At 39.4% G+C, this 27,214-nt stretch overlaps 1 protein-coding gene and 1 non-coding gene across 2 annotated transcripts; one reads left to right on the forward strand and one right to left on the reverse strand.

Moving 5' to 3' along the window:
• The first annotated feature begins 6,306 nt into the window (after positions 1–6,306).
• Positions 6,307–6,882, forward strand: LOC147474317 (uncharacterized). The gene has a single exon (XM_086583455.1). The coding sequence runs from the start codon at positions 6,307–6,309 to the stop codon at positions 6,880–6,882; it is 576 nt and encodes a 191-aa protein (XP_086439581.1).
• Positions 6,883–9,456: 2,574 nt separating this feature from the next.
• LOC147474318 (small nucleolar RNA R71) lies at positions 9,457–9,560 on the reverse strand. Its single transcript, XR_015209937.1, has one exon. It is a non-coding gene; the product is annotated as a small nucleolar RNA R71 (small nucleolar RNA).
• Between the last annotated feature and the right edge of the window lie 17,654 nt (positions 9,561–27,214).

The following is a 27,214-nucleotide window of genomic DNA, read 5'->3' on the forward strand; positions in this document are numbered from 1 at the left end:
TGTTAGTTGGTAGAGATTACCATGAACAACTAGGGATTAGGAAGAACTAATTGTTCTACGAAAGCAGTTCAATTCGGATTACGACGATTCGTCGTTAGTAAATTAAGTCGAGTTAATGTGGAATCAATCTCCCCTAATTCCTTATCACAGATTCAACCCGTAGCATTTCGTAGTTGAATCCCATTATCTTGTTAGTATAAATTGCATCGTAGTATAATTCGTAAACCTCTCATTGACTTTAGTAGGATTGATAAACTAGAAAACAACGAATGCTAAAGAACTAGGAGTGGAACGAATCTTCTATTCTAACTCTATTTCAATAGTATCGGGAGTAGAAATCTTTGATAAGTAATCGAGCATCGAGTTTAGTTTTAGTTTTACTAGCGTTTAGAGTTTCATCGCTTTATTCATTAGTAAAACTATTCAATTTTTATCTTTTATCATTTATGTATACATTAGAAGCACTTTATGTTATATGACATGTGTTACTATGCATACTAATGCCCCCAAAGTTCATTTGGAACAACAATAGATGACCCTAGTAGGCTAAATAGATTAAAATGAGGCATGACCAGAATCTGATCAGGAAATCATAGGAGCCATTCAAGTTAACTGTAATTAGGAGTTTGATTGCAAGAGAGTCATATGACTTTGCGAAAATAACTTGGTGCCCTGAGCACGACACTGTGTTTAATAACGATAGGTTCTATTTATTTAAAAAATAAATAGGTTATCGCCAGAACAGCAATGAGGGAGTCTTCCTCAGCGCCATCGTGTCGATGCAGTTCCAGGCCCATGATTTGCATGCTAGGATCTGGATCCAACCCAGTTCTTTCCAGCAACTCCTATGTTGATGTTTCGAGATCGTCTGGAACTGGCATACAGTTTAGGCTCTCAAGAACACTATCTCTTGCCCTAAGTCAAACTGGCATATAGTTTATTGAACAGTTAGTGTGGTTTGTTTCCCTGAAGGCTTAACCCATCAAAGATAATCACAGTTTGAAAGAACTGGCGTACAGTTTCAGCTGCGCAGGAATGGGAAAGGATCTGGCATACAGTTCAACTTTTCCATACTCAGTATCACTAGTTCTAAAGCAAATTGGCATACAATATTCTTGAACCGATAGTGAGAAGATAATTTCCTAAAGGCTTAATCCATTGTCATAAATAAAGAACTAATCAAGGAATAAATTCGATGGCAATGTGGAGAACTTTATTGATGAGTTGGAGAGGAGTAAACAATGCATAGAAAAGCATAGAATAACAATTTACTGATATTACTGAGAGTTACCGGACCAGTAGCTACGGGCAGTTGGATCTCCCCAACTGTCAGAGTTTTGTCCCCACTGAATCCATATAGGTTGGAGTTGGTGGCTACCATCTCAGAATCAGGAAGCTGCAGCTTCTTAAATACATTGTAGTATATCACATCTGCTGAGCTGCCTAGATCAACCAATATGCGATGCAAATCATAATCTCCAAAAGAAAGTGTTAGAATAAGCGCATCCTCATGGGGGATTTAGATGCTACAACAATCAGCCTCTGTGAAGAGGATGAGCAGATCTTTGTGAGGTACCGCGTTAACCTGGGCTCCTGTAGTTAGCTCGCTGGTCATGATCCTCATCTGCTTGGCGATGCGCATTTGATATCGCGTACCCTTTTCAGTGATCTTTCCACTTTGTTTACTTGCTTTTCTAGAAATCATATTTATTTGGAGCCGGCCATTGAGCGGTCCAGTACCTGGGGGATCCTGAATTGACATGCTGATCTCCTCCGGCTGCACTGCATTCACCTGTTCGTGCGCCACAAACTATTTCAAATACCCCCTTTCAATCAGATCCTGTAGTTCATTTTTCAGGGTCCTTCAGGCTCTGGTGTTGTGACCCTTACTCTTAGGGAACTTGTAGTAGGTCTTTTCTTCTCTGGTACCCAAAGAGCCTGGCTTTAGCTGAGCTGGCCATTTTAGGTAACTTTGATTTTTTATCGAGTCCAAAACCTCATATGCCATTTTGTTCAGAGGGGCGAAGTTTCTGTCCATCGAGGGAAGAGCCTCTTCAATTCCATCCACAGATGCCTTCTTCTGTGCTTTTCCATCTTCAATACTGGCTACATCTTGGTATTTTCCTCTGGGCATTCGTCCCTTTGATGGAGATTCGGCCCTTTGGCGATTACGATTACGGTCTCTTTTTGATTTTTAGGGGAGGAATTTCCATTTCCTTCTCAGGGAAGCCCAAGAACTGCTTCCTGACGTCTGTTCAGGACATCTTCCTCCCACCCCACATGAGTTTTAACCCTATCAAGGAGTTCCTCTAAATCGCGGGGTGGTTTTCTGGAGAAAGACCCGAATAAGGCGTTGTTTTCATCCAACCCTTGTTTGAAAGCTATTATAGCAGTCTGTTTGTCACAAGACTCTATTTAGATTGAGATTTCCATGAACCGTTGCATGTAGGATCTCAATGCCTCTCCATCTTTTTTCTTGATGTGAACAATGCATCGATCCATTTTGGCTAATGCTTGTTTCATGAGTACCTATCTATGAAGGTCCTAAATAGTTCTTATGAGGACCTGATCTGACGCTCAGGTAATCTGTGGTACCACTAGAGCATAGATCTAGACAGGGAGGCTTTGAACTCCTGACACATGACATAGTCATATCTCTCATATTGTCCCATGGTTGCACGATACCTAAATACGTGATCCACCAGATCTAACTTGCCATTAAAGACACTGAACTTCGGTTGTCTATAACCACAGGGATATGGCTTCCTCATCACCCGTGATGCAAAAGGAGATTTGCCTGCCCCCATTATGGCAGATTGAATAAGGGAGTCTTATTTTTCTCCCATTTCCTGTCATCCGATGCATCTGACGGATCAGGTCATTCTTCTCAATTTCCCATGCACTCTCTTTGGTAGAACATTTCTTGCTCTGAGCTCTTTTATGGTGTTAAGGGTCGACATCATGATCATGATCAGTAGACTCCGATTCTGAGGCTGTTCCTGAGTCCTCATCTGATTTACTGTATTCTGACTCAGATGGCTAGTGTCATACCAAATCCCCACGCCTTGGGTTCCTAGCACGACCACCTTCTGGAAGGTCATCATCATCGAGATCGATGAGTGGCTCCTTCCCTGTGTCAAACTCATATAAGTACCTTAGCAGATGTAATTCTCGCTCAAGGTTGCTTCTTTGCTGTTCCAGAGCCTGCACCGCCTGACTTGCCTGAACAGACTCTGGGTTGGTGAGGACAGCATTCTCACCATTTTGGCGTTCCTCCTGAGCGTTATTTTTGGGACCTTCTCCGGGAACAACTTGTCCATCGGGGCTGGTCACAGGTCATTGGGGGGGATCATTCGCACCTTGGTGACTGATGTTCTCACCCCATTCAGGCATCTCGTGCTCGTCTTCTCTGATGGCGTCGCTGCATGTGGTAGCGCCACCCTTTGTTTTCTTTGCTCCTGTCATCACAATAGTAAGAGTTTTAAACTAAATCAATCGTTTAAACGAATATTTATCTACTTTCGTCCCCACAGATAGTGCCAAAAGATGTAGGGGAAATTCCGAGTATCCCCTGATCTTCCTCTGTGCCTTGTGATCTGGAATCCTTTGCTGGATAGAGAAGGGATGAGATGATGGTGAGTTTAGGGTTGAACCGTTTGACGGATGCCTACGTATCTCCTCAGTTCTATTGGAGAATCAAACCTTATTTTACGTAGTTCCTAAGAGCGAATCCCCCTGGTTTATATCGGAAGGGCGACGAGAGTCCTAGGGTTAGGGCTTTCCCCACCGCTTGTGAGTTCCCTTCCATCTTTGGACTCTTCCTTCCTATTAGGATTCCTCTTCTTATGGAACTCTGAATCTAGACCATATCTTATGAGAGGTAAGTTTCCTTGTTGATCATAATGTCCCATCTTGTATGGGAAGATTATATCTAAAAGGAAACTCGTAAGATATGTCATCACGATTCCTTCTTTTTCATCAAAGATCGCCATCTTCAGTTTCATTCTATTCAGGAACTGTCTATATCAGTTCCTAACGACTGGGGTAACTATTATGTTTGAAGGCAGTCAGTCATGTGCCTGGCACATGTCCACTAAACACTCGTGCTAACCACGAGATCACTCATTCACAGAACTGATCCGATGGTCCTCGTCTTATTCTGGACATCTATAGTCTTAGGTTATTTTCCATACACGTGTCATCTGTTCAGTGATAGGAAATCCCCCCTACAACTGTGTCATAAAGTAGATTTTGATGTATGCTACTCTAGCTTATGACCTATGGCTAAGCATAATTAAGCCTATGGAACATGTCTGGGAAAGCAATTAATCTGAAACTAAATGACATGAGGAATTGAGGATGACTATTTGGTAACACATTCTGGAGGCAATATGTACGCATTAACTTTGAGTTCCTACCGGAAAAACTACTTGATTTTTTCATGATTTTTAATTCTAGTATGATATCCATATCTATAATTATTTATATGATCTATTTTTATTTTTTGGGAACTCACACATGCGTACTGGGTTGAATATTAATCTGAGTTAAGACTCTTGAGGGATTAGAAAATATTCAATCAAATGTGACCAAATATGTCTAGGGCAGTTATGAGTTGTTAGAGATGTGATGTGCCATTTCAATCAGGGAATGAAAAATGGCACAGAAGTACATGGAACGGAAGTATAAAATGAAAAATGGCAAATGGCTTGCCTATTATAAGTGTTCCTCCATTTGGGCCAGAATTAAGTGGACTTTGGAATCCATGAGAAACCACATTTCTTGGGCCATTGGCAATGGTACTGCAGTGGACATGTGGCGAGATGCTTGGGCTGGGCCTAGATCGGTGGCTGACTTGCTCCCACACATCGACTGGAGAAACCCCAAAACCAGAGTTAGCGACTTCATAAGGAATAACCAGTGGAATTTCCCAACCGTAACTCTGCAGCTCTTTGAGTCGTTGGTGTAGGAGCCGTTATGGTTTCGCCGAATGATTTACGAACTGCGAAAACCCACACGCAGCGGAATAAAGGGTTCTCACGGTTTGGTTAGAAATTCATACCTTTAGATCGGCTAAGATAAGTTTGATAATCCAAGATCTATGAAATTAGCAACCTCTTGATCTTCTGTTGTATTCCTATCTTTAGATTGGACGTTGTGTGGGCAACGATCTACCAACCCCCTTCTTTCTCACAAAGCTAGAACCGATTTTGGATCTATCTTTTCTTGCCTCTCTTTTCCCAATCCAGTGAATAGTGAATTCAGCCAGGAGAGAAGGGTTTCTATTTATAGGCTACAACAGAGACCATGAGGAGAAATTAGGGTTGGGCCTCCTAACGGGCTTGGGCTTCCCATGTTCGCCCTAAACACACGGCCCAAGTCCGTCAACAAATGGCTTATTCTACTAAAGCCCATTGTTGCACTACCGCCCTAATCCCAAATTACGTGTTACGTTTATGGGCTCCATATTATATGTTTGTGGATTTCCCGTGTTTAAGATATCGAATGTTCGTTGATTAAATAAAGTTACTGACAACTACATTATTCAACTTCTTATGTCCTTGAGTAGTACCACTCAACCTCATTGTCATGTCGGATTAAATCCACCTACAGGGTTTACATGATAATCCTTATGAGCTCCTCAAGGGGACATCATCACCCCGACTACTTGCGGGTCACAGATTCCTTCTATAATCAATAGCACACCTTACATACAATGTCATTACCCAATCCATCAAGTTTGTTGATTCACAAATGAATCTCACTCATTGATGATTTAAAGCAATGTACAATGCACGTAAGTACCCGTTATTATATCCAGATTAAGAGGACAAGCATCCATAATAACATAGGTGTTTGTTCTCTTTTATAGTCAGTATAAGGAGAAACAACCTCACTTGGTCCTGTTCAATACACATAAAGTGTACTAGTGTAATCCTATAGTTAAGATAGACTAATACCAGATTATACTACAACCATACCAATGGTTTGTCCAAATCCATTTAGGTTGTGAATGTTTACTTATACTTTATAAGGTATTAATGATATGATCTTCTGTGTGTCACCACACACCATATCATCTACAACATAAAGTATTAGACACATGCATATAACTAATAACATATATAATATGCATAACATTTGCCCATATGATTCTCATTCAAAATATAAAGAATTAGAGTTAATACAAAAGTAATGCTTTTATTATAACTCTAATTCTCTTATAATAAAAGCATTACTTTTGTAATAAAAGCATTACTTTTGAATGATTGCTGAATCTAGAAGCCTGACAAGGAAGGCAAGTTCATGGTCCTCTCGACTTATGACACTATAAGGGAAAAAGGGAATATTATCTGGTGGCACCACATCATCTGGAACAGCTACATTCATCCCAAAACTGCTGGAATGACTTGGAAGATTTTGCAACATATCATAACAACAAATGACAAAGTTATAAGCAAAGGTATCCAATTGGTTTCTCGCTATAACGGATGCAATGAAGATGAAGAAAGCTTTGATCATCTATTCTGGTACTTCCCAAACTCTCAGGCCCTCTGGGATTGGATTAAAAGCTTATTCCAGTTGAATGCATTACCAGTTATCGGAAACAGCGATATGAAGGAAATTTTGAAAGCGGCAAATCAAGCAAGCCCACTGATCAAGGAATTATGGACAGCAGTAGTTCTGAGTTTGTTGGTAGCAATATGGAAGATGAGAAATGCGCAGAGGTACAATGACTCAAACTTCAACCATTGTTACATAAGAAAGCTGGTCTGGCAAGGAATTCATATGACTGGTAGACTGTCCAAGAGCTACATGTTCAATTCTGTCAAGGAATTGGCAATTCTACACTCTTTGGGGATCGAATGCAAGCCCAAGTGATAAGAGCCTAAAACTGTAGTTTTAACCCCTTAGCAGTCATATTTTTAGACCAATTATGTGAGTAATAAGTAAGAGTTAATACTGATTACGTGTTTTTATGTATTTCAGGCTTCAAAGTCAATTATAATGCGAGGAATGTGCCACTTTGATGAGATAAAGGAGCAATGGTTGGTTACTAAGGAGTTCGGTGATTAAAGGCCAAGATTCAAGAAGACGAAGCCTTTGTAAAGCCTGGTCAAAAGATGAAAAGTCAAAGTCCACGCAGGTGAGCTTGATGCACAAGGTCAACAGAACCTCCGAAGACCATATCTTTAGACTCAGACCTCGGAATTGGGCCTACCTTATGTCAAAACAACCGGCTCGGAAAGAGCTTTCCAATGGTCCAAGCCTTGACCCAATCAGAGGAGCAGAAGTGGACGAAAAGTCTGTTGAAGCGAACTGCAGCTGAAGAGGCCTTTTTTGATTTGAAAAGAATTGGGTTTTGGGCCTGATTCTCTGGCCCAAAACATGGCTCCAAGCCCATGCACGATTTTTGGATCTGGATGTATAAAAACAAAAGCTTAGCTCTTTGTTAATAGTAGCTAGTTAGACCTAAATTAAGATATAGAATTCTAGATCTAGTTTTATTAATTAATTAAGTTTTAGTTCCATTTCAATTCCTGTTTTAGATTAAATTCTTGAATCATTGTTCTTGATTGATTAGATAAATAAAATAGTTAGTTTGTCAATTTCGAATTTGGTTATTTCCATTCTAGATCTAATTTCAATTCTTGTTCTTATTTCATTCCAGCCATTAAATTAGATTCATTATTTTTTTAATTAAATAAATCTCAATTTCTTACATTATGTTTAGTTTAAATTCAATGGGAAATGTTAGTTTGATGAATCAAGGCTAAAACCTCCATTAGAGGGGTTGATGAAGCCTTGATGAAAACTTAGTGGTTAGTATAGAATTGGTTGTAGAATCTATTCCGCTCTAGAAGGTCGTGTTTCGCCATGAGAATGGGTGGACGACCTCACATGCTAGTTAGTATCCGGTAGGAATGCCATGAACACTAGGGATTAGAACTCGAAATTCTCGCCGTAAGAACGTGAGAATTGAGATACAACATTCTACGCTAGGTCGTTAAGTTGGATTCGAGGTGGATTCAATTCCCCTCTAATTTATTTATCTAGATTCAAACAATCGTAATTCCGTAGCTTTTGTAGATTGACTTTAGTTTATATTTTATCTTGTTATTTATTATATCTTGTTATTTAAATTAACGCGTCTTGTTAGCATAACATTTCGTAAAGCTCTCATTGACTTAAGACTGATTTCTTAGACTTAGAAAACAATCCATGCTAGGGAACTAGGAGTGGAACGAACTTCCTACTCCACTTAGTGCAATTCGCATCGAGAGTAGAAGCTTTGATAATTGAGACTCATAAGATCAGTTTTAGTTTACTTACGGATTGAATTCATCGTTCATTTCATAGGTAGACTATTCATTTTACATTTATCAAATGGCGCCGCTGCCATCTTAGTTGCACTTTAGCATTGTTTTCATAGTAGAAGTAGTCATTTTTAAGTCCCATTAAACCCACCCACCCTTGTTTGTTTCATACTATGGTTGCTCATTTCAGCTTTGACAAATTCCGCGAGAAAATACAGCAGGCGCCGCCTGCGAGAGAGACCGCGACCAGCTAAGTTCTTGGAATTTCGTCTACCATCGAGCGACCGCCCCCATGTGGAGCGACCGGCGCTAAAACACTTTGGAACTCGAATTTACACCGACCGCCCCATGTGGGAGCGACCAGCGCTAAAACACTTGTAATTTGAAAATAACTTCGCCTAGCCTTGGCATACGTGTTAAATTTTTCGGATTTCGGCGGTTTTGATTCAAACTTTGATCTTTCATATTTTTCAGTGTTCTAATCTCTTATATACACCGAACAGCATTACACAAAGACGTTATTTATAAAGCGAAGCAAGGACGCTATCGGTATTCCTTTCTTCCATACCTCGCATTTCGGTTAAAGGTTTTCTACTAGTATATCAGAAATGTTTGGAGTGTTGCATGTTTAGTTAAGCTCAACTTAGTCTTGCATGAGATTAAGGTGCGGTCGAACAAAACAACAAACGTAATTACACGGCAACAAACAAGTCTATCTAGTATACCACACACTACACCTCTAGCTACTATTTCACACACACACCCGACATAATGGGGAAGAAAAGAGACTCCTCTCTCCGACTTTTACAAAGCCTTGAGTGATAGCCCTAAATCGTGCATCGTTCTAGGACCCATTGGGGATTTTGAATCCCCAAACATATTTAATTTGTTACCCGTTTTTCATGGGTTAGACCATGAAAAACCTTATCAGCACATGCGTAGGATTGAACAAGTCCTTACAACATTCCATCATCCTACGGTAGGTGCGGAACAAATTAAACTGAGGGTATTCCCTTTCACATTAGCCCGATAAAGGCGTCTTGGTTAACTGCCCAAAGCCTAAGTGCAATGGACTTCGTGGGCTAAACTTGTTCAGCTGTTTATGGAACATTTTTACCCACCCCTAAAGACGGATGAGATGCTTTCAAAGATTCATTTTTTTCGGCAGAATCCTCATGAATCATTTTCTGAGGCATGGAATCGTTTCACCGATCTCCTTATAGAGTGTCCACATCATAACTTAGCGAAAGACACGTTAGTTCGTGCCTTTTTCAAAGGTCTTCTACACCACCATAAAGAAGTCCTTGACATAATAAATGGGGGTAGTTTCCTAAGTAAAGGAGCCTCGGAGGCTTACAAATTTTTTGAAGACCAAACTAAACGGAATAATAATTGGGGGGGTAGTGATGATATCCCCCTTTCGCCTAGTTCTTCTTCAACTTGGTCAAGGCCGGTATGTTTGAGAATAAAACCGATCGAACTTAAAAATTTAATCGAATCTCTAACTAAAAAGTAGAGGCTATTTACGCTCAACAAAAGCCTATCCCGTCATGAATGTAAACTCCAACCCATGTAATTTCTGTTTGAGTCCGAGCACCACGACGATTATTGTCCTCTAGCTTATGAACAACAACCACCGAGAACAAGATAATGTTTACTCTATTAATAACTATCCTATTCCTAACGCCCTTGGAGACAACATCCCAACTTCAGGTTGGAGAAATAATCAACAAGTAACACCTCCGTGGTATAATAATCAAAAGCGTTAGGCAAGCAAACAATTATAACCAAGCTCCACCTAGGCAAGGACAAGGACAAGGACAAGGTCTAGGGAATTATAATAATTATAACAACCAAGCTTAAACCACGACAAGGTCAAGCACAAGGTCAGAATAATTATAATAATTATAATACCAATAGAGGTATCGTTAGGTTAATAATAATAACTATCACAACCCACCCATAAATAATCAACGAGAGATAGTTCGGTCGCACCACCGTGACTACTACACCTACACAACCGGATCGTATCGACGCCTTTATACAAGTTACCCAACAACTTTTCCGACAATGACTCAATCAAACCAACAGATTTTACAATCCATAAATCGGGGCATACAACGCTTAGCCCAAGCGAAAAGTTTCAACCAAAAGGCGTGTTTCGGGACAAAGCGATACCAAACCCTAAAAAAAGAAGCAAACCACGACCTTTGAGGTAAGCGGTAATTCTAGTGCGGAAACTACAATCGTAGGTGACCTAAATGCCATCACCACTCTCCGTTCGGAAGAGTGGTTGATAACAAAGTAACTTCGCCTATAGTTACCCCATCGATTACTCCTACACCGGATATCGAACTAGATACCGCAATAGAAGCGAGGAGCCTACCACGGTAGAGGTACCGGTTAAATCACAACCAAAGAAACCGAAAGCCAAGGTTACACAGCAAGTAGAGCCATATCACGAAATATATAAGCGAAACCACCGTTCCCTCAAAAATTAGCCATGCTAACCGGGGATACAAACTTTGAGGAAATTAGGAGCGTTTTCAAGAATCTAACGATAAACCTTCCTTTTTCGAAGCTATTAAAAGCTACCTAACCACGCTAAGTTTCTTAAAGAGTTGTGCACTACTAGGCGTAAGACCAACATACCTAAAGGCGCCTTTTAACCGAGCGGTTCCCAACTTTATCCGAAAATAATGGAATTGTTAAGTACAAAGGACCACGGTCGATCCCCATGTAAAATGCACCTTAGGAGATTCCCCACACGACCGCCTTACTAGACACGGGGGAGTGTTAACTTACTCCCGTGATTACTTGTATAAACAAATAGGTCTACAGAAATGCAACCTACAAAAATAACGTTGCAATTAGCGGACAGTCAATTAAGTATCCTAAAGGTGTAGTGGAAAACGTGCTTGTTAAGGTTCAGGATTTCTACTATCCCGCTGATTTTGTTATCCTCGATACTGAAGTTAAGCTAATGACTCTGTACCGATCATCTTAGGATGCCCCTTCTTGGCAACCGCTGCCAATGCGCTTTTATAAATTGTCGCGATGGAAAGATGTCCTTATCTTTTGGCCATCTTTTCTCGCCGAGGTAAATGTTTTTAAAATGATGAAACAGCTACCCGGATTAGATGCGTAGATGGGGAGGTTAGCATGATCGAGAGTTTAGCTCAAGATTATTTTAACAACACGTTTCAAAACAATATGTACAAATTCCTTTCTTTTTGGAACTTCAGATTTTGTAAATGACTCCTACTTAGAGGAAGTCAACACCATCCCGAGTCCACACCAATTATGGACCCGCCGGTTGCTCCATATATTGATTACGAAGACTTGCTACCGAAGCAAGTCTTCATTATGCAAGATAAGGACACTTATGAAACATCAACGGACATTCCGTCCACACGGTCTTAAACCTCTTCCCGGAGTTAAAATATATTCAACTTGATCCGGATGGTAGTCACCCGATAATTATATCTTCTCTGTTAACTAAGGATGAAGAGACATGTTTAATAAGGGTGATTAGGGAACATCGGGTCTGCGATTGGTTGGTCCCTAGCCGACATTAAGGGAATTGACCCTAATGTTTGCACTCATCATTATCCATTTGGAGGATAACGCGAAGACTTCTCGCGAACCTCGCCACGCTTGAACCCCGCCATGAAAGAGGTGGTTAGGGAAGAAGTCTTGCGATTACTTCGATCGCGGGTATTATATACCCAATCTCCGATAGCGAATGGGTAAGTCCCATTCATGTAGTTCCTAAGAAATCGGGGAGTTACCATGGTGCGTGAACGGGGAAGGGTGACTATGTTATCACTCAAGGTCCTACTTGAAATGGAGAATCTGTATTGATTCTGAGGCGTTTAAATGCTATGACACGAAAAGATCACTTTCCCTTACCATTTATAGATCGGATGCTAGAACGCGTCTAGTCGGTCATGCCTTTTATTGTTTTACGGATGGCTACTCGGCTATTTTCAGATTATTATTGATATTGATGACCAAGAAAAGACAACCTTCACATGTCCCCCGAACATATGCCTATAAGCGAATGCCTTTTGGCCTTTGTAATGCCCCTGGTACCTTCCAGCGATGTATGCTTCATATATTTAGTGACATGGTAGAGCTTTATGGAAGTGTTCATGGATGATTTTTCTATCTATGGAGACTCCTTTATAGAATGCTTGTCTAACCTGTCTAAGGTCTTGACACGGTGTGAAGAAAAGAGCCTCGTTTTAAATTGGGAAAAGTGTCAATTCATGGTCAAAAAGGGCATAGTACTAGGTCATATTGTATCTAGTGATGGCATCGAAGTAGATAAAGCCAAACTAGATAAGATAGCTTAACTACCTAAACCACGGACTGTCCGTGAGATTAGAGCCTTTCTAGGCCATGCAGGGGTTTTATAGGCGTTTCATTAAAGATTTTTGAAAATAGCTAGGCCTTTAACTAACCTACTTTTGAAGGATGCAATCTTTGATTTTAATTTTAATCTGTAAAACAGGCTTTTGAAACCTTAAAAGCCCTCTAACCACTGCACCTATTATACAGACCTCTCGATTGGTCTAAACCTTTCGAACTCATGTGTGATGCTAGTGACTATGCAGTTGGTGCCGTCTTTGGGACGTAAACTAGATAATAAGTCCACTGTTATTTATTATGCTAGTAAAACATTAAACGACGCTCAACGGAATTATACAACTCTTGAAAAAAATTTTTAGTGTCATTTATGCTTTAGATAAGTTTTCGTCCTTATTTGGTTGGTTCTAAAACTTTAGTTTACACGGACCATGCAGTTCTTTAGGTACCTTCTTACAAAGAAGGATGCTAAGCGAGATTAATCCGATGGATTCTTCTCCGCAAAGAGTTCACATTAGAAATAAAGGACAAAAAGAGGGTCGAAAACGTAGTTGCCGACCACTTATCTAGACTTACAAATGGCGATAGTAGTGATTCCGAGTCCATACCTGGGACTCTTTTCCCGATGAGCATCTTTATGCTATTTTTTTTCAGCACCATGGTATCTTTGACATTGTAAATTATTTAGCAGCTGATGTTATGCCTTATAATTGGTCAAGAAATGAACGTAAGAAGTTCTTGGCGAGTCAAGTTATACTCTTTGGGATGAGCCCTACCTTTTTAAGTATTGTGCGGATCAGATTATTCGCCGTTGTATTCCCGGTGGGAATATAATGAAGTACTATCGTTCGCCATGACAAAGAGTGTGGTGGCCACTTTAGTGGAATGAAAACAGCCGCTAAAGTTCTTCAATGTGGATTTTATTGGCCTACCCTTTTAAGGATGCCCAAGTGCATTGCAAGGCGTGCATTAGATTGCCAACAACTTGGGCGAATCCGCGGCGTAATATGATGCCATTAAATCCAATCTTGATAGTAGAAATTTTTGATGTTTGGGGTATTGATTTCATGGGCCCTTTCCCTGTTTCCCACGGTTATATTTATATTCTAGTTGCCGTGGACTACGTGTCTAAATGGATAGAGGCCCTAGCTTGTTGTAGAAGTAGCAATGACCATAAGACCGTTGTATTTTTTATTAAAGAATATATTTTCTGTCGGTTTGACATTCCTAAAGCCATCATTAGTGATGGTGGAACACATTTTTGCAACAGAGTTGTTGCATCCCTAGTGAAAAAGTATGGAGTTACACACAAGTAGCAACTCCTTATCATCCACAAACTAGCGGACAAGTAGAAGTTTCTAATAGAGAAATCAAAAATATTTTAGAAACAACAGTAAACCCTGATAGGAAAGACTGGTCGAAGCGTCTATCGGATGCCTTATGGGCATATAGAACTGCTTTCAAAACTCCTATAGGTATGTCTCCCTTTAGACTTGTATTTGGGAAACCATGTCATTTGCCCATTGAATTAGAGCACCGTGCTCGTGGGCTATAAAAGCCTTAACTTCAATATTGATGAGGCGGGTGTCAAACGCGAAGTTACAATTAAATGAGCTTGAAGAAATCCGTGGCGATTCTTACGATCTCATGAAGGATTATAAAGCTAACATGAAACGTGTTCATGATAAACATATCTTTTGCATAAAAAGAGTTTGTGGTCGGACAAAAGGTTTTGCTTTACAACTCCCGTCTACATATTTTCCTGTGGAAACTAAAACCCGTTAGTGCGGTCCTTTTCTCGTTCTTGAAGTCACCCCTTACGGGGCAATTACCTTGGTAAATCCCAAGGACAACAGTACCTTTCAAGTTAACGGTCAACGATTAAAACATTTTCACGAACTTCGTCCCCACGATATAGAGGAAGTCCTTTTCTGAGACCCTATATATGAGGAATGACCCTTGTCATTGGTGTACTTCCTTTCACTTCCATTTAATGGTAAGTGCACCATTAAGGTAACCGGGCCCTCCCTATGGAGTGTGTGGCTGTAAGTACGGATCCTAACTCCACGGTTCACATAGTTCACGTTTTCCACTCTTGCATGTTTTCTCGGATTTTTTGAGTCATGTTTCTCTATGGTGTGAATTATGTCTTTATTTGCTTATAGTTAGTTTGTCAAAAAAAAAATAATATAAAAATATATATATATATATATATATATATATATATATATAATAATAATAATAATTGTTTTCATTTTTAGATATAGATATATATCTAAACCCAGAGAACTAGCAATACAACAAGTCTTGGGAATCTGACTTTAAACGACCCATGTTAAAACAAATTTTGTGTTTAAAAATTTGTTTGGGGTGGAAAATCAGTCTTTCCATCCGGATTGCTCGAACTTTCTATTTTGTGTTGCTTAGGTCCATTAGTATAGTTCATTGGGGTTGACGTCATCTAATTTAGTGTTCATTCGTTTGCATAACTTACATCATGCACGCACTTCGAGGCGTTTTCCACTATCTTATATGTCACCCATGGTCGGAATACAGTAGTTTATGGATCATTGGATTGGAAATTCTCTCCTGATCATTTCCATATCTCATTCGCAAAAATCGGACCGATAACGAAGCGGGAAATTTAGTTTGAAGTTGCGCTAAAAATCGACGAAAGTCGAAAAATCGAATTGGGCTTTGGGCCAACTTCGGCTCACCACCCTACGTGGCATCATCCTCCAAAACAGAATCGCGACTTCATCTTCTCAAACTGCCTTTCACTAATTCAAATTAAACCCTAGCAACCAAAAATAAAAAATAAATAAAGAAATAAAAATAAAAATAGAATACATCAAAATAGAAAGACCACCCACGCCCTTTGTGAAACACCAACACAATCTCCAACCGTTTCCACCAAGAAAACCATTAGTTATCTAAGAAACTTCAATGGCTTCTGACGAAAGAATGTTGCCGAGCACGCGTTTTGAGGCCGACCATTTCGCACCACCACGACGGCCAATATGATTAAGAGGGATTGGAACGATTGTGGTATTCGACGGATGAGTTCTATCACTATGATTTGGTAGAACAGTTTTATAAGAAACGAGAATTGGGGAAATAGGATTTTCATTAGGATAGCAGGAGCGAGGAGGGAAGTAACGAGGCAGGTTGTTGGCTGAGCTATTAGGAATCACGCAGTAACCAACCTAGATCACGACCATTCGGGGAATCAAATTATCTTGGAGTTCTGTTTTGATGAAAGATACGGTCATAGAGGGTGAATACAATACGATATCTCATTCGTTAAGCGGCGCGACCACGAGAACCAATCAACTGGCTGTAGCTCAGTGGATTGGTAGGAACGTCCTCGGGAAAGACAAAGTCAGCGACATCGGACTTCAGTGTCTGCACGTCCTCTGGATTTTGCAAACGAATGAGTATAATTTCTGCATCCTCGATTTAATTTTGAATGTGATTAGAGGAGTGGGAAAGAGCATGGTGCCTCTTCCCGTATTGATCACTAAGATTATGCTCTCATTTAGAGTTGTTGCTAAATCTGCTCCTATTAAGATCAAATTGCATTCTAATGCAAGTATTTATAAGGAATGCATCCAAGAGACTTGGCCGTTGTCTGCAGAGAATGAAGTTGAGTCGGATAATGAAAGGGAAGATATGACATGGTTGGTTGAGGGATAATTTCGATAGTCATACTTCTAATTTAGAGCGAATGATAATATCGCAAACTGGGTTTGCGATCGCGGTTATCGTATCGTGAAGATATCCGACATAGACAAATTGTTGCCGAAATAAGCAAGCGAACTTTCGGGAGAGTTGAAATGCTTTCGAAAGGGGGGGAAGATATCTTGTCTAACTTGGAGATTATCCACCGAGAATCACCAAGCCCGGTTATGCGATACTCAAGGCTGAGATGGAAGCACGGCGCTTGTTCGGGATAGAGATGCTACGACGATGCCACTTTCGTGGATGAGTCCGTCTCGGTGAGTCCGAAGGCATGAGCGTCGTCACCGCAGCGGATGGCTCAAGCCATTCTTCACCACGTAACCGATCTCCATCCGGGGACCATCTTCTTCACACGCCTAGGTGTTCACCATCAGTTGTGTCCTGTTATTTCATTTTTTTTATTGTTTTGTTAGTGGAATTTTATTTCAGTAGTTAGATTTGAATATTAAGTTGTTTGTTTTCGATTGCTTGGATTTCATATTATTTTAATATAATTTATTTTGATCATCTTTCGTAAGGTTGTCTTGGAGTCAAAGTTGAAAATTAGGCCGATATCGGCATATCTATGATTTTTTTTGTAGTGGTAGCATGATATGTAGTAGAGTTTAGAAGTTACTATTCTAAACCAAGTTTAAAAGATACCAGGGTTGTTAGGAAATCAAAACTATGGTTAGTTTTCGTTTTCGGGTTTGGCAGTTTTCTATTTCCGGAAATTGCCTTAAAACAATTTGGCAACTTGCCGATTCGTTTTGGAAACCCATAACCTATTTAAACTTCCATCAATCTACACTCACAACCCATACTACACCCCACAATCATCTCTCACCTTTCACTCCAAGCTTTTTCTACTTGTTTTTCTTGTAAACACTGTTTGTTTCTACGAGCTAGCGCTTCGATTCCGGTAAAGCGCTGCTGCCCTATACACTGCCATAAATTTTTTTGTCGAGGGCCCGCCGCTCAAGCAGAGCGACTCACCCTACAACATCAGAATCGAAAAACCACTGCGACTTCGTAAGCGCGACCACGACCAAACACTGTAATTCCAAAAACCACGAGCGCGACTTCTATCTGGGCTGGCGCCAGCGCCCTCCTCCCGTAGTTAACAGGAAATTCCGATTTTCTGAGGTTTCTTCAGGTTTTCGCGAGCTATTCTACAGAGTAGTTTTGAGATGACACCTCCTATAGTGATTCCTGAACAGTCATTTGAAGACTTGATGGGAACCGATACCTATGGAGCATCGTTCATGGCCGGATCGTGCGATTAGGATGGCGGCATCTTACGGTGAGTGATGACGATTCTTTTCACCTAAGCTAACTGAATTCTTCTATAATAATATTACTTTTTTGTACCCAAGAAGGAGAACAAAAATTTCCCTTGCTATTGATAGCACGACTATGGAATTGAAGTAAGCAATTGATAGCTTTGGTTTCGGGGTTGCCATTACGACTTCTATGCACACGTGGGGATATATGACGGATAACTCATACCTATATGAATATGCCTATTTCCATGAGTATTATGGGGGAGGGTGTTTCATATCATGGACCGGGACCAATATAGCATCGCCTCGAAAGTAGCCTATCGGTGAATGTAGGCCACAACCATGTTGTTCATCATGATGAACATTCTAGGGGAACGGCAGTTTACTTCTGCCAATAATACCGCTGGTGACGTTTTCCTTGCTTTAGCTGAGGGACATCGTCGGTATGACATTCCCCGAGTTTTAGTTGTTACTGTTGAAGCGAGGCCATACCTTGAGGCATAAGTACCTTCTTATGCCTGTCTTGGTTTGCCGCATTATCGCGCGCTTGCCTACCCATATTCTGCATTACCGCGATTACCGATTGGGAAAAGGGTCGAAACCATGAGACCCACCAATCGCGTGGTAAGATCATTCGAGCCATGACTTGGTCGGGATGGCAGTGCAACCACATTTGGTTGCCCCTTACACCCCATCGGACCAAGTAACACTAGAGAGGTTAGCACTAGTTGATGATACACGGACGGAAGGCATGGCAAGTTGTTATGGCATGGCGGGGATGCGAAAAGAACCTCATATAGAAGAGGAGGATGACGAGTAAATCTTTGGGATGCAGGTAAGTTTTAGTTAAGTTAGTGTGCGCTTATGTCCCAAGCAATTTCATTCTCGTTAACCCCATAATGGGTGGAACTCTTATAGAGTTCGCGTCAGTTTTTTTATTACTATATTTGTATGTTTTAACCTTGTTTTTGCAGATGTTCCCGAATTTTCACGCTTCAATGGTATTTTTCCTACCCTCTTTTTTAAATGCTTTGAGGACAAAGCATGCTTCTTGTTTGGGGGCATAGAAACACGTGTAATTAAGACATCTGTTAGGATATAGATATGTATAATATGCATTTGTTTTCTAGTTAAAATTTCAAAAATTCAAAAATATAAATAAAAAGTATGTTATACACTTAGGAATATTGGTATTGTTTTCTTTCTCTATGCTCTTAACAATTTAGAAGTCTCACATAGCTTTTGTATCAGAATAATTGTTAGAAACTTAGGTTAATATGTAGATAATAATCTTTGCATCTATCTATAAATTTATTACATGAGTATCTATGATTGTTAGCAAGAAGTTTTGAAATCTAGGCTAGAGTACTTATTCTACAAATCCTGTGAGAATATAGCCTAAAGCCTTATATGAGTGAAACATTTGAGAAATGACACAAGGGAGAAGTAAAATCCGGATAGAGAAATCACACGTCCACTTGCTTGATCACTATGCCATATCCTAAGCGAGAATTTAGGCCCTCTTTGGATCGATATAGCCAGAAATTCAAACCTATGAATTATTTTCCGCTAGTCGCCCCTCTGAGCCTTTCTTTAGCCTTCCATAAACCACAATTCCTTTACCCTGTTACAAAAACAAAAAAAAAAAAAAAAAAAAAAAAAAAAAAAAAAAGAATAAATCTACCCAATTTAGAATAAGTCTGAGAATAGAATGAGTGAAGAAAGAAGAAGAGAAAAACCTGTGTAAACAAAAATTAGTTAGTTGCTTCAGAAAAAGAAAAGAAGTTTCCATCCAAGGAAAAGAAAAAAAAATATATAGAAATAAATAAAAACTCCAAAAAATAGAATAAAGGGAGTCAAAAGCCAAAGAAAAGAAAAAGAAAAATATGGCTAAGGATGGAAACAAAGTATAGAAGCAAAAGGAAATAACAAGGTTTTCTCTAAGTTACATAATATGAAGACTCTATTATCTCAGACTTGTCCTTTTGAATATCCATTTCCTTCCTTCTTAAACCATCTCCTAATCCCCGCAATACCTAATAAAGACCTCTAGCTCAATTAGGAATAGGTTAGTGTGATAGTAAGTGGCAGATGTGTTTGATCGACTCCGGCTTCCTTGTTGTCATTGAGATTGTAAGGTAAAGTGTGCCCACTCGCATTAATCGGAGCAAAATAAACTTGAGTGGAAAAATCAGAGTGGTTTTTGTCTTGACATTTATGTGAAGACCTACTTAAGGACGTTATTCCGAGTTTTCAGAAACGAACCTGCTATTACATTTCATAGTATTACTCATTGTTATATGTTTATTTTAGATGATTGATTATTATGTATATATTAGCTTAGGGTTCTGACTGGGTTATTCTTATGTATTTGCTAGTGAGATGTATAGATAGTTGAGACATGAAGGAGAAAACAATAGTTTTATTTCTTAGTCGTTGTAGTATAGATGAAGTTTGTGAGTACCTTCACTGGAAAACTCTCACGAGGCTATAACTCGTCCACTAGGGAATTCCTAGTGGTTTAAGGCCTTGTTGCATATGGTCAATGCAATCGCACTCAGCGAGACGAGAGTAGATAGAACTCCATTTTTGGTCACTTATGCTAATTTCTCATATTTGCTTGAGGACAAGCAAAATACTGTTTGGGGGTGGTTGATAAGAGCCCAAAACTGTAGTTTTAACCCCTTAGCAGTCATACTTTTAGACCAATTATGTGAGTAATAAGTAAGAGTTAATACTGATTACGTGTTTTTATGTATTTCAGGCTTTAAAGTCAATTATGTGCAGGAATGTGCCACTTTGATGAGATAAAGGAGCAATGGTTGGTTACTAAGGAGTTCGGTGACTAAAGGCCAAGATTCAAGAAGACGAAGCCTTTGTAAAGCCTGGTCAAAAGATGAAAAGCCAAAGTCCACGCAGGCAGAAATAGTGCACAAGGTCAATAGAACTTCCGAAGACCATATCTTTAGACTCAGACCTCAGAATTGGGCCTACCTTATGTCAAAACGACTGGCTCGGAAAGTGCTTTCCAATGGTCCAAGCCTTGACCCAATCAGAGGAGCAGAAGTGGACGAAAAGTCTGTTGAAGTGAACTGCAGCTGAAGAGGCCTTTTTGGACTGAAAGAATTGGGTTTTGGGCCTGATTCTCTGGCCCAAAACATGGCTCCAAGCCCATGCACGATTTTTGGATCTGGATGTATAAAAACAAAAGCTTAGCTCTTTGTTAATGGTAGCTAGTTAGACCTAAATTAAGATATAGAATTCTAGATCTAGTTTTATAAATTAATTAAGTTTTAGTTCCATTTCAATTCCTGTTTTAGATTAAATTCTTGAATCATTGTTCTTGATTGATTAGATAAATAAAATAGTTAGTTTGTCAATTTCGAATTTGGTTATTTCCATTCTAGATCTAATTTCAATTCTTGTTCTTATTTCATTCCAGCCATTAAATTAGATTCATTATTGTTTAATTAAGTAAATCTCAATTTCTTACATTATGTTTAGTTTAAATTCAATGGGAAATGTTAGTTTGATGAATCAAGGCTAAAACCTCCATTAGAGGGGTTGATGAAGCCTTGATGAAAACTTAGTGGTTAGTATAGAATTGGTTGTAGAATCTATTCCACTCTAGAAGGTCGTGTTTCGCCATGAGAATGGGTGGACGACCTCACATGCTAGTTAGTATCCGATAGGAATGCCATGAACACAAAGGGATTAGAACTTCGAAATTCTCGCCCAGAAGAAGCGTGAGAATTGAGATACAACATTCTATGCTAGGTCGTTAAGTTGGATTCGAGGTGGATTCAATTCCCTCTAATTTATTTATCTAGATTCAAACAATCGTAATCCGTAGCTTTTGTAGATTGACTTTAGTTTATATTTTATCTTGTTATTTATTATATCTTGTTATTTAAATTAACGCGTCTTGTTAGCATAACATTTCGTAAAGCTCTCATTGACTTAAGACTGATTTCTTAGACTTAGAAAACAATCCATGCTAGGGAACTAAGAGTGGAACGAACTTCCTACTCCACTTAGTGCAATTGGCATCGAGAGTAGAAGCTTTGATAATTGAGACTCGTAAGATCAGTTTTAGTTTACTTACGGATTGAATTCATCGTTCATTTCGTAGGTAGACTATTCATTTTACATTTATCACCAAGCCAATAAAAACAATTCAACAAGTCAAATGGTACCCACTAGAGGAAGGAGTGGTTAAGATTAATTGTGGTGGTAGCTCTATCGGTAATCCTAGTCGAGGGGGTGTGGGGCTAATCTTCAGAGACCATCATTGCCACCTGCTCGGCGTACTTTCACAAGGACTAGGGATAGTTACTAACTATGAAGCGGAGTGTCAAGCACTAACTTTGGCAGTGGAAGGTGCGGCAGCAAGAAACTAGACACTAGTTTGGCTAGAAACAGATTCACAGTCAGTTGCATTAGCCTTCTCTAATGGCCATATTCCCTAGGTTCTGAACTCGAGATGGGTGAGAGCTACTGCTGCACTCTCCTACTATAGGATATCGCATGCCTAAAGGGAAACCAACTTCAGTGCGGATGTTTGGTAAAGCATGGAGCCACTTTAGACCAGGATGATTTTGTATGGAGCGTAGAAAGACCACCTATTGTCACAAAATTGGAAAACCATGACCAGTTATACTTTAGATTTCCTTAGAGTGTAGCAAGATGCCCTTTTGTTCCTTTTGTTCCTTATGTAGCAAGAAACTCTAATATGTAACTTTATATTTATAATATATTCACATTTACTAGCAAAAAAAAAAAAAAAAAAAAGTAGGGGAATGACTTGATTTGAAACTCTCTCACGAAAGCACGCTCTCGTTGGTTGCACGCTTTGTCTCTCTGTATGAAGTTCGCAATGTTGTAGTTGGATCAGAGAATGGTATTATAGTACCACCATGGACAAGTAGGAGATGTAAGACATGGACTATGTGCATACATCCAAGTTGGATAAAGACTCAAATCTCTAAGTAAAGCAAAACTCTACTTGTTGAGATTGAGATAAGTATCACTTTGGATACGTATATATCACTCTCTTCCTATAAGAATGGAAGAGTAAAACCAGCATAGGTAATACAAAAATATTCCCATTTCTCGCTCTCAATTCTCTCTCAATTTAATTATTGGCAAGCTCTTTAGGGTTTTAAAGGCGTGAAAAAAAAAGCTACTTTTCTAGTAATTGTGGCTACGACAACAAGACAAGACGTGTCTTTAATCGATACCGATTCCGCTTCCGTTGCCGAGCTTACTGCTCTATTTGGACAAAAGGTATGTGCTACTTTGTCTACATAACTTGCTACCGGTTTTCCATGGTTTAGACCACGAGAAACCTTATCAACATATGCGTAGGATAGAACAAGTTCTCACTACATTCAATTCCATCATCCTAGCATAAGTCCGGATCAAGTTAAACTTAGGGTGTTTCCTTTCACCCTAGCCGACAAGGTGGCGTCTTGGTTAACTGCCTAAATGCCAAACTCCGTGGACTCCTGGGCCAAACTTGTTCAATTGTTCATGGAACAGTTTTACCCACCACTGAAGATAGATGAAATGCTTCAAAAGATTCATTTCTTCCACCATAACCCTCATGAATCCTTTTCAAAGGCCTGGAATCATTTCACTAATCTTCTCATTGAATGCCTGCATCATAACCTTGTGAAAGACACACTGGTTTGTGCATTCTTCAAGGGGCTTTCACACCATCATAAAGAGGTTCTTGATATAATGAATGGGGGTAGTTTCCTTATCAAAAGGGCATTGGAGGCTTATAAATTCTTTGAAAATCAATCTAAGAGAAACTGCAATTGGGGAGGTAATGACTCTTCCCGCTCCACTCATTCTTCTTCAACAGTTAAGGCTGCCAATATGTTTGAGGTTAAACCTGATCCCAAGCTTAGAACTCTTATCGATGCCCTTACTAAAAAGTTAGATGCCATCTCTGTTCAACAACAACCCACTCCAATCATGAACATAAACTCTACTTGTTGTAATATCTGTTTTAGTCTTGAGCATTTAAACTTTTATTGTCTTCTTCGCTATGAACAACCACCACCACAGCCAAAAAATGTCTGCACTTTTAATAACAACCCTAACACACAATGGATACAACACAGTAATTATAATCGACAACAACAAGCTACACCTCCAGGATTTAATAATCAAAACATTAGGCCCACTACAAATTTCAACCAGTTTATTCCGCATCAAGGACAAGGATACTTAGGTGACCAGAATAGAGGTTTAGTGCCCATGACCCAGAACTATCAACATCCAGATATAAATGCTCAACAAACCTTAGTTCCAATCACTCCTCCTATGAATACTACACCAGTCAAACCATCTACAGATGAAGTAGTAGTGATGTAACAAATGATGCAAATGATGCAGTCTTTGTGCCAAAAGGTTATTAACATGTCTCCTAACCAAAACAATAATCAAACAAAGCGTGTTTCTAGATCAAGCAGTGCCTAATCCTAAGTTAACAAACACCGCCTTCGAAGTAAACAATATTCAGTGTAATGGTAATATAAGTCCAGGGGAACTACAGACAGTCACTACCCTTCGTTCAAGTAGAGTAGTTGATAACAAAGGGACTATGCCTGATAATCGCCCGCAATAAGAAGCTGAGAATGACGCCATACCAAATACTGTCATAGAAACTAAAAACCCTACAACTGTAGAAGTTCCAATCAACCCACATACAAAAGGGACAACCTTACAAGACCCCACCATAGAAATTGAAGATCCTACACCTGTAGAGGTTCCAATTTTACAACCTAAATGGAAAGCGGGTAAAGATAAAACAAAGACTAATAATAATGTTGACCCTTATGCTAAATATAGAGATAAACCACCATATCCCCAAAGACTAGTTGTGTCTAAAAAGGACACAAATTTTGATGAGATTAGAGAAGTTTTTAAGAATCTGGCTATCAACCTACCTTTTCTACATGCTATAAAAAGTTTACCTGGACACGCTACGTTTCTATAAGAGTTGTGCACCAAGAAAAGGAAAACCAACATACCAATTGAAGCCTTTTTTACTGAATAATATCCATCTTTATCTGAACATAACGGAATTATTAAGTACAAAGACCCTGGTCATCCTACTGTACAATGCACCTTGGGAGATTACTTCATAACAACTGTACTTTAAGACCTGGGGGCAAGTGTTAACTTACTCTCTTTTTATTTATATAAACAACTAGGTCTCCATGAACTTAAACCAACCAAAATGACTTTGCAGTTAGTGTAGGAACCATTATGGTTACACCGAATGATTTACAAACCGCGAAAACCATGCGCAGCGGAATAAAGGTGTTCACGATTTGGTTTAGAAATTCATACCTTTTAGATCAGCTGAGGTATCTCTAAGAATCCAAGAACTATGAATTAGTAACCTCTTGATCTCCTGTTGTATTCCTATCCTTAGAATGGACGTTGTGTGGGCAACGATCTACCACCCTTCTTTCTCTCTTGGCCTCGCTCTCTCACAAGATCAGAACCGATTTTGGATGAGCAAAACCTGAGTTTTTCTAAGTATAAAAAATGGCCAGAGAAAGAGGTTTCTATTTATAGGCTACAACAGGGACTATGAGGAGAAATTAGGGTTGGGCCTCCTGATGGGCCTGGGCTTCCCATGTTCACCCATAACACATGGCCCAAGTCTGTCAACAAATGGGTTATTCCACTAAAGGCTATTATTGCACTACCGCCCTAATCCCAAATTACGTGTTACATTTATGGGCTCCATATTATATGCTTGTTGATCTCCCCGTGTTTAAGATATCGAATGCCCGTTGATTAAGTCAAGTTACTGACAACTACATTAATCAACTTCTTATGTCCTTGAGTAGTACCACTCAACCTCATTGGCATGTCGGATTAAATCCACCTGCAGGGTTTACATGATAATCCTTATGAGCTCTTCAAGGGGACATCATCAACCCGACTTCCTGCGGGTCATGGATTCCTTCTATAATCAACAACATACCTTACATACAATGTCATTACCCAATCCATCGAGTTTGTTGATTCAAAAATGAATCTCACTCATTGATTATTTAAAGCAATGTACAATACACGTAAGTGCTCGTTATTATATCCGGATTAAGAGGACAAGCATCCATAATAACAGAGGTGTTTGTTCTCTTATATAGTCAGTATAAAGATAAACAACCTCACTTGGTCCTGTTCAATACACACAAAGTGTACTAGTGTAATCATGTAGTCAAGATAAACTAATACCAGATTATACTACAACCATACCAATGGTTTGTCCAAATCCATTTAGGTTGTGAACGTTTACTTATACTTTATAAGGTACTGATGATATGATCTTATGTGTGTCACCACACACCATATCATCTACAATATAAAGTATTAGACACATGCATATAACTAAAAACATATATAATATGCATAACATTTTGCCCATATGATTCTCATTCAAAATATAAAGAATTAGAGTTAATACAAAAGTAATGCTTTTAGTATATAACCCTATCAGTTAGCCGATCGTTCTATTAAATACCCCAAGGGCGTGGTTGAAAACATTCTAGTTAGAGTTCGAGACTTTTACTATCCAGCCGACTTCGTTACTCCCAACACAGAAGTTGCTCATGATTTCATTCCCATCATCTTAGGGCGTCTTTTCTTGGCAACCGCCAATGTCCAAATTAATTGTTGGGATGGCTCAATGACTCTTTCCTTTGGAAATCTTTCTGTGGAGGTTAACATATTTAGACCCAAGCAGGGACAACTAGGTTTGCCTGTAGAAGGAGAAGTGAAGTTCATTGAGAGTTTTGTATCTTACGTTAGTGTGGCCGACCTTGTCCCCACACTAGTAGATACCCCTCTAAAGGAATAAGACAAATATTACAATTTCGACTCCCTGAACATAACTGAAATAAAGGAAGAATTTTTCACCCTGCCTTTTAACCTTATAGGAGATGGAGTCAATCTCACAATGGAAGAGAGAGATGAATTCCTCAAAGATGCAGATGACTACCATAATTATGTGGATGCAAACAACCTAGATGAGAAATTCGACGAGTTTCTAAGAGCCTGTGATGATCCACCCTCTCAAGCACTACCTAGAGTACCACCCGACCACCATCCACTTGAGCTAATCCCTCATGGAATCCAATCATTCTTCTCACCCTTTCCTTCTAACACTTATCCATATTCCAAGTATTTTCCATAACCATTCATTTTCTCATGATCATTCACTTGGACACCCTTTCATTCAAAAAAGAAGAGAGTACACACTCGATTAGGTTCTAGGTCCATCAGATCTCGCTCTCATTCCACTAAGTTGCGTCGTAGAAAGTCTTAGTGCTTGATTCTATTTAAGGGTACATTTAATGTTAATTATTTATGGAAAGACCCACAAGTTTTTCGGTTGTTGATATATGGTAAGCGACATGTACATATATTTTAGATAAAGTCTCGAGTATGTATCTGACTATAAAAGGCTCATTTTACTCTTCGGTGTACTCCATT

This window comes from Coptis chinensis, chromosome 9, assembly GCF_015680905.1.
Source record: "Coptis chinensis isolate HL-2020 chromosome 9, ASM1568090v1, whole genome shotgun sequence".
NCBI classification, from domain to species: domain Eukaryota; kingdom Viridiplantae; phylum Streptophyta; class Magnoliopsida; order Ranunculales; family Ranunculaceae; genus Coptis; species Coptis chinensis.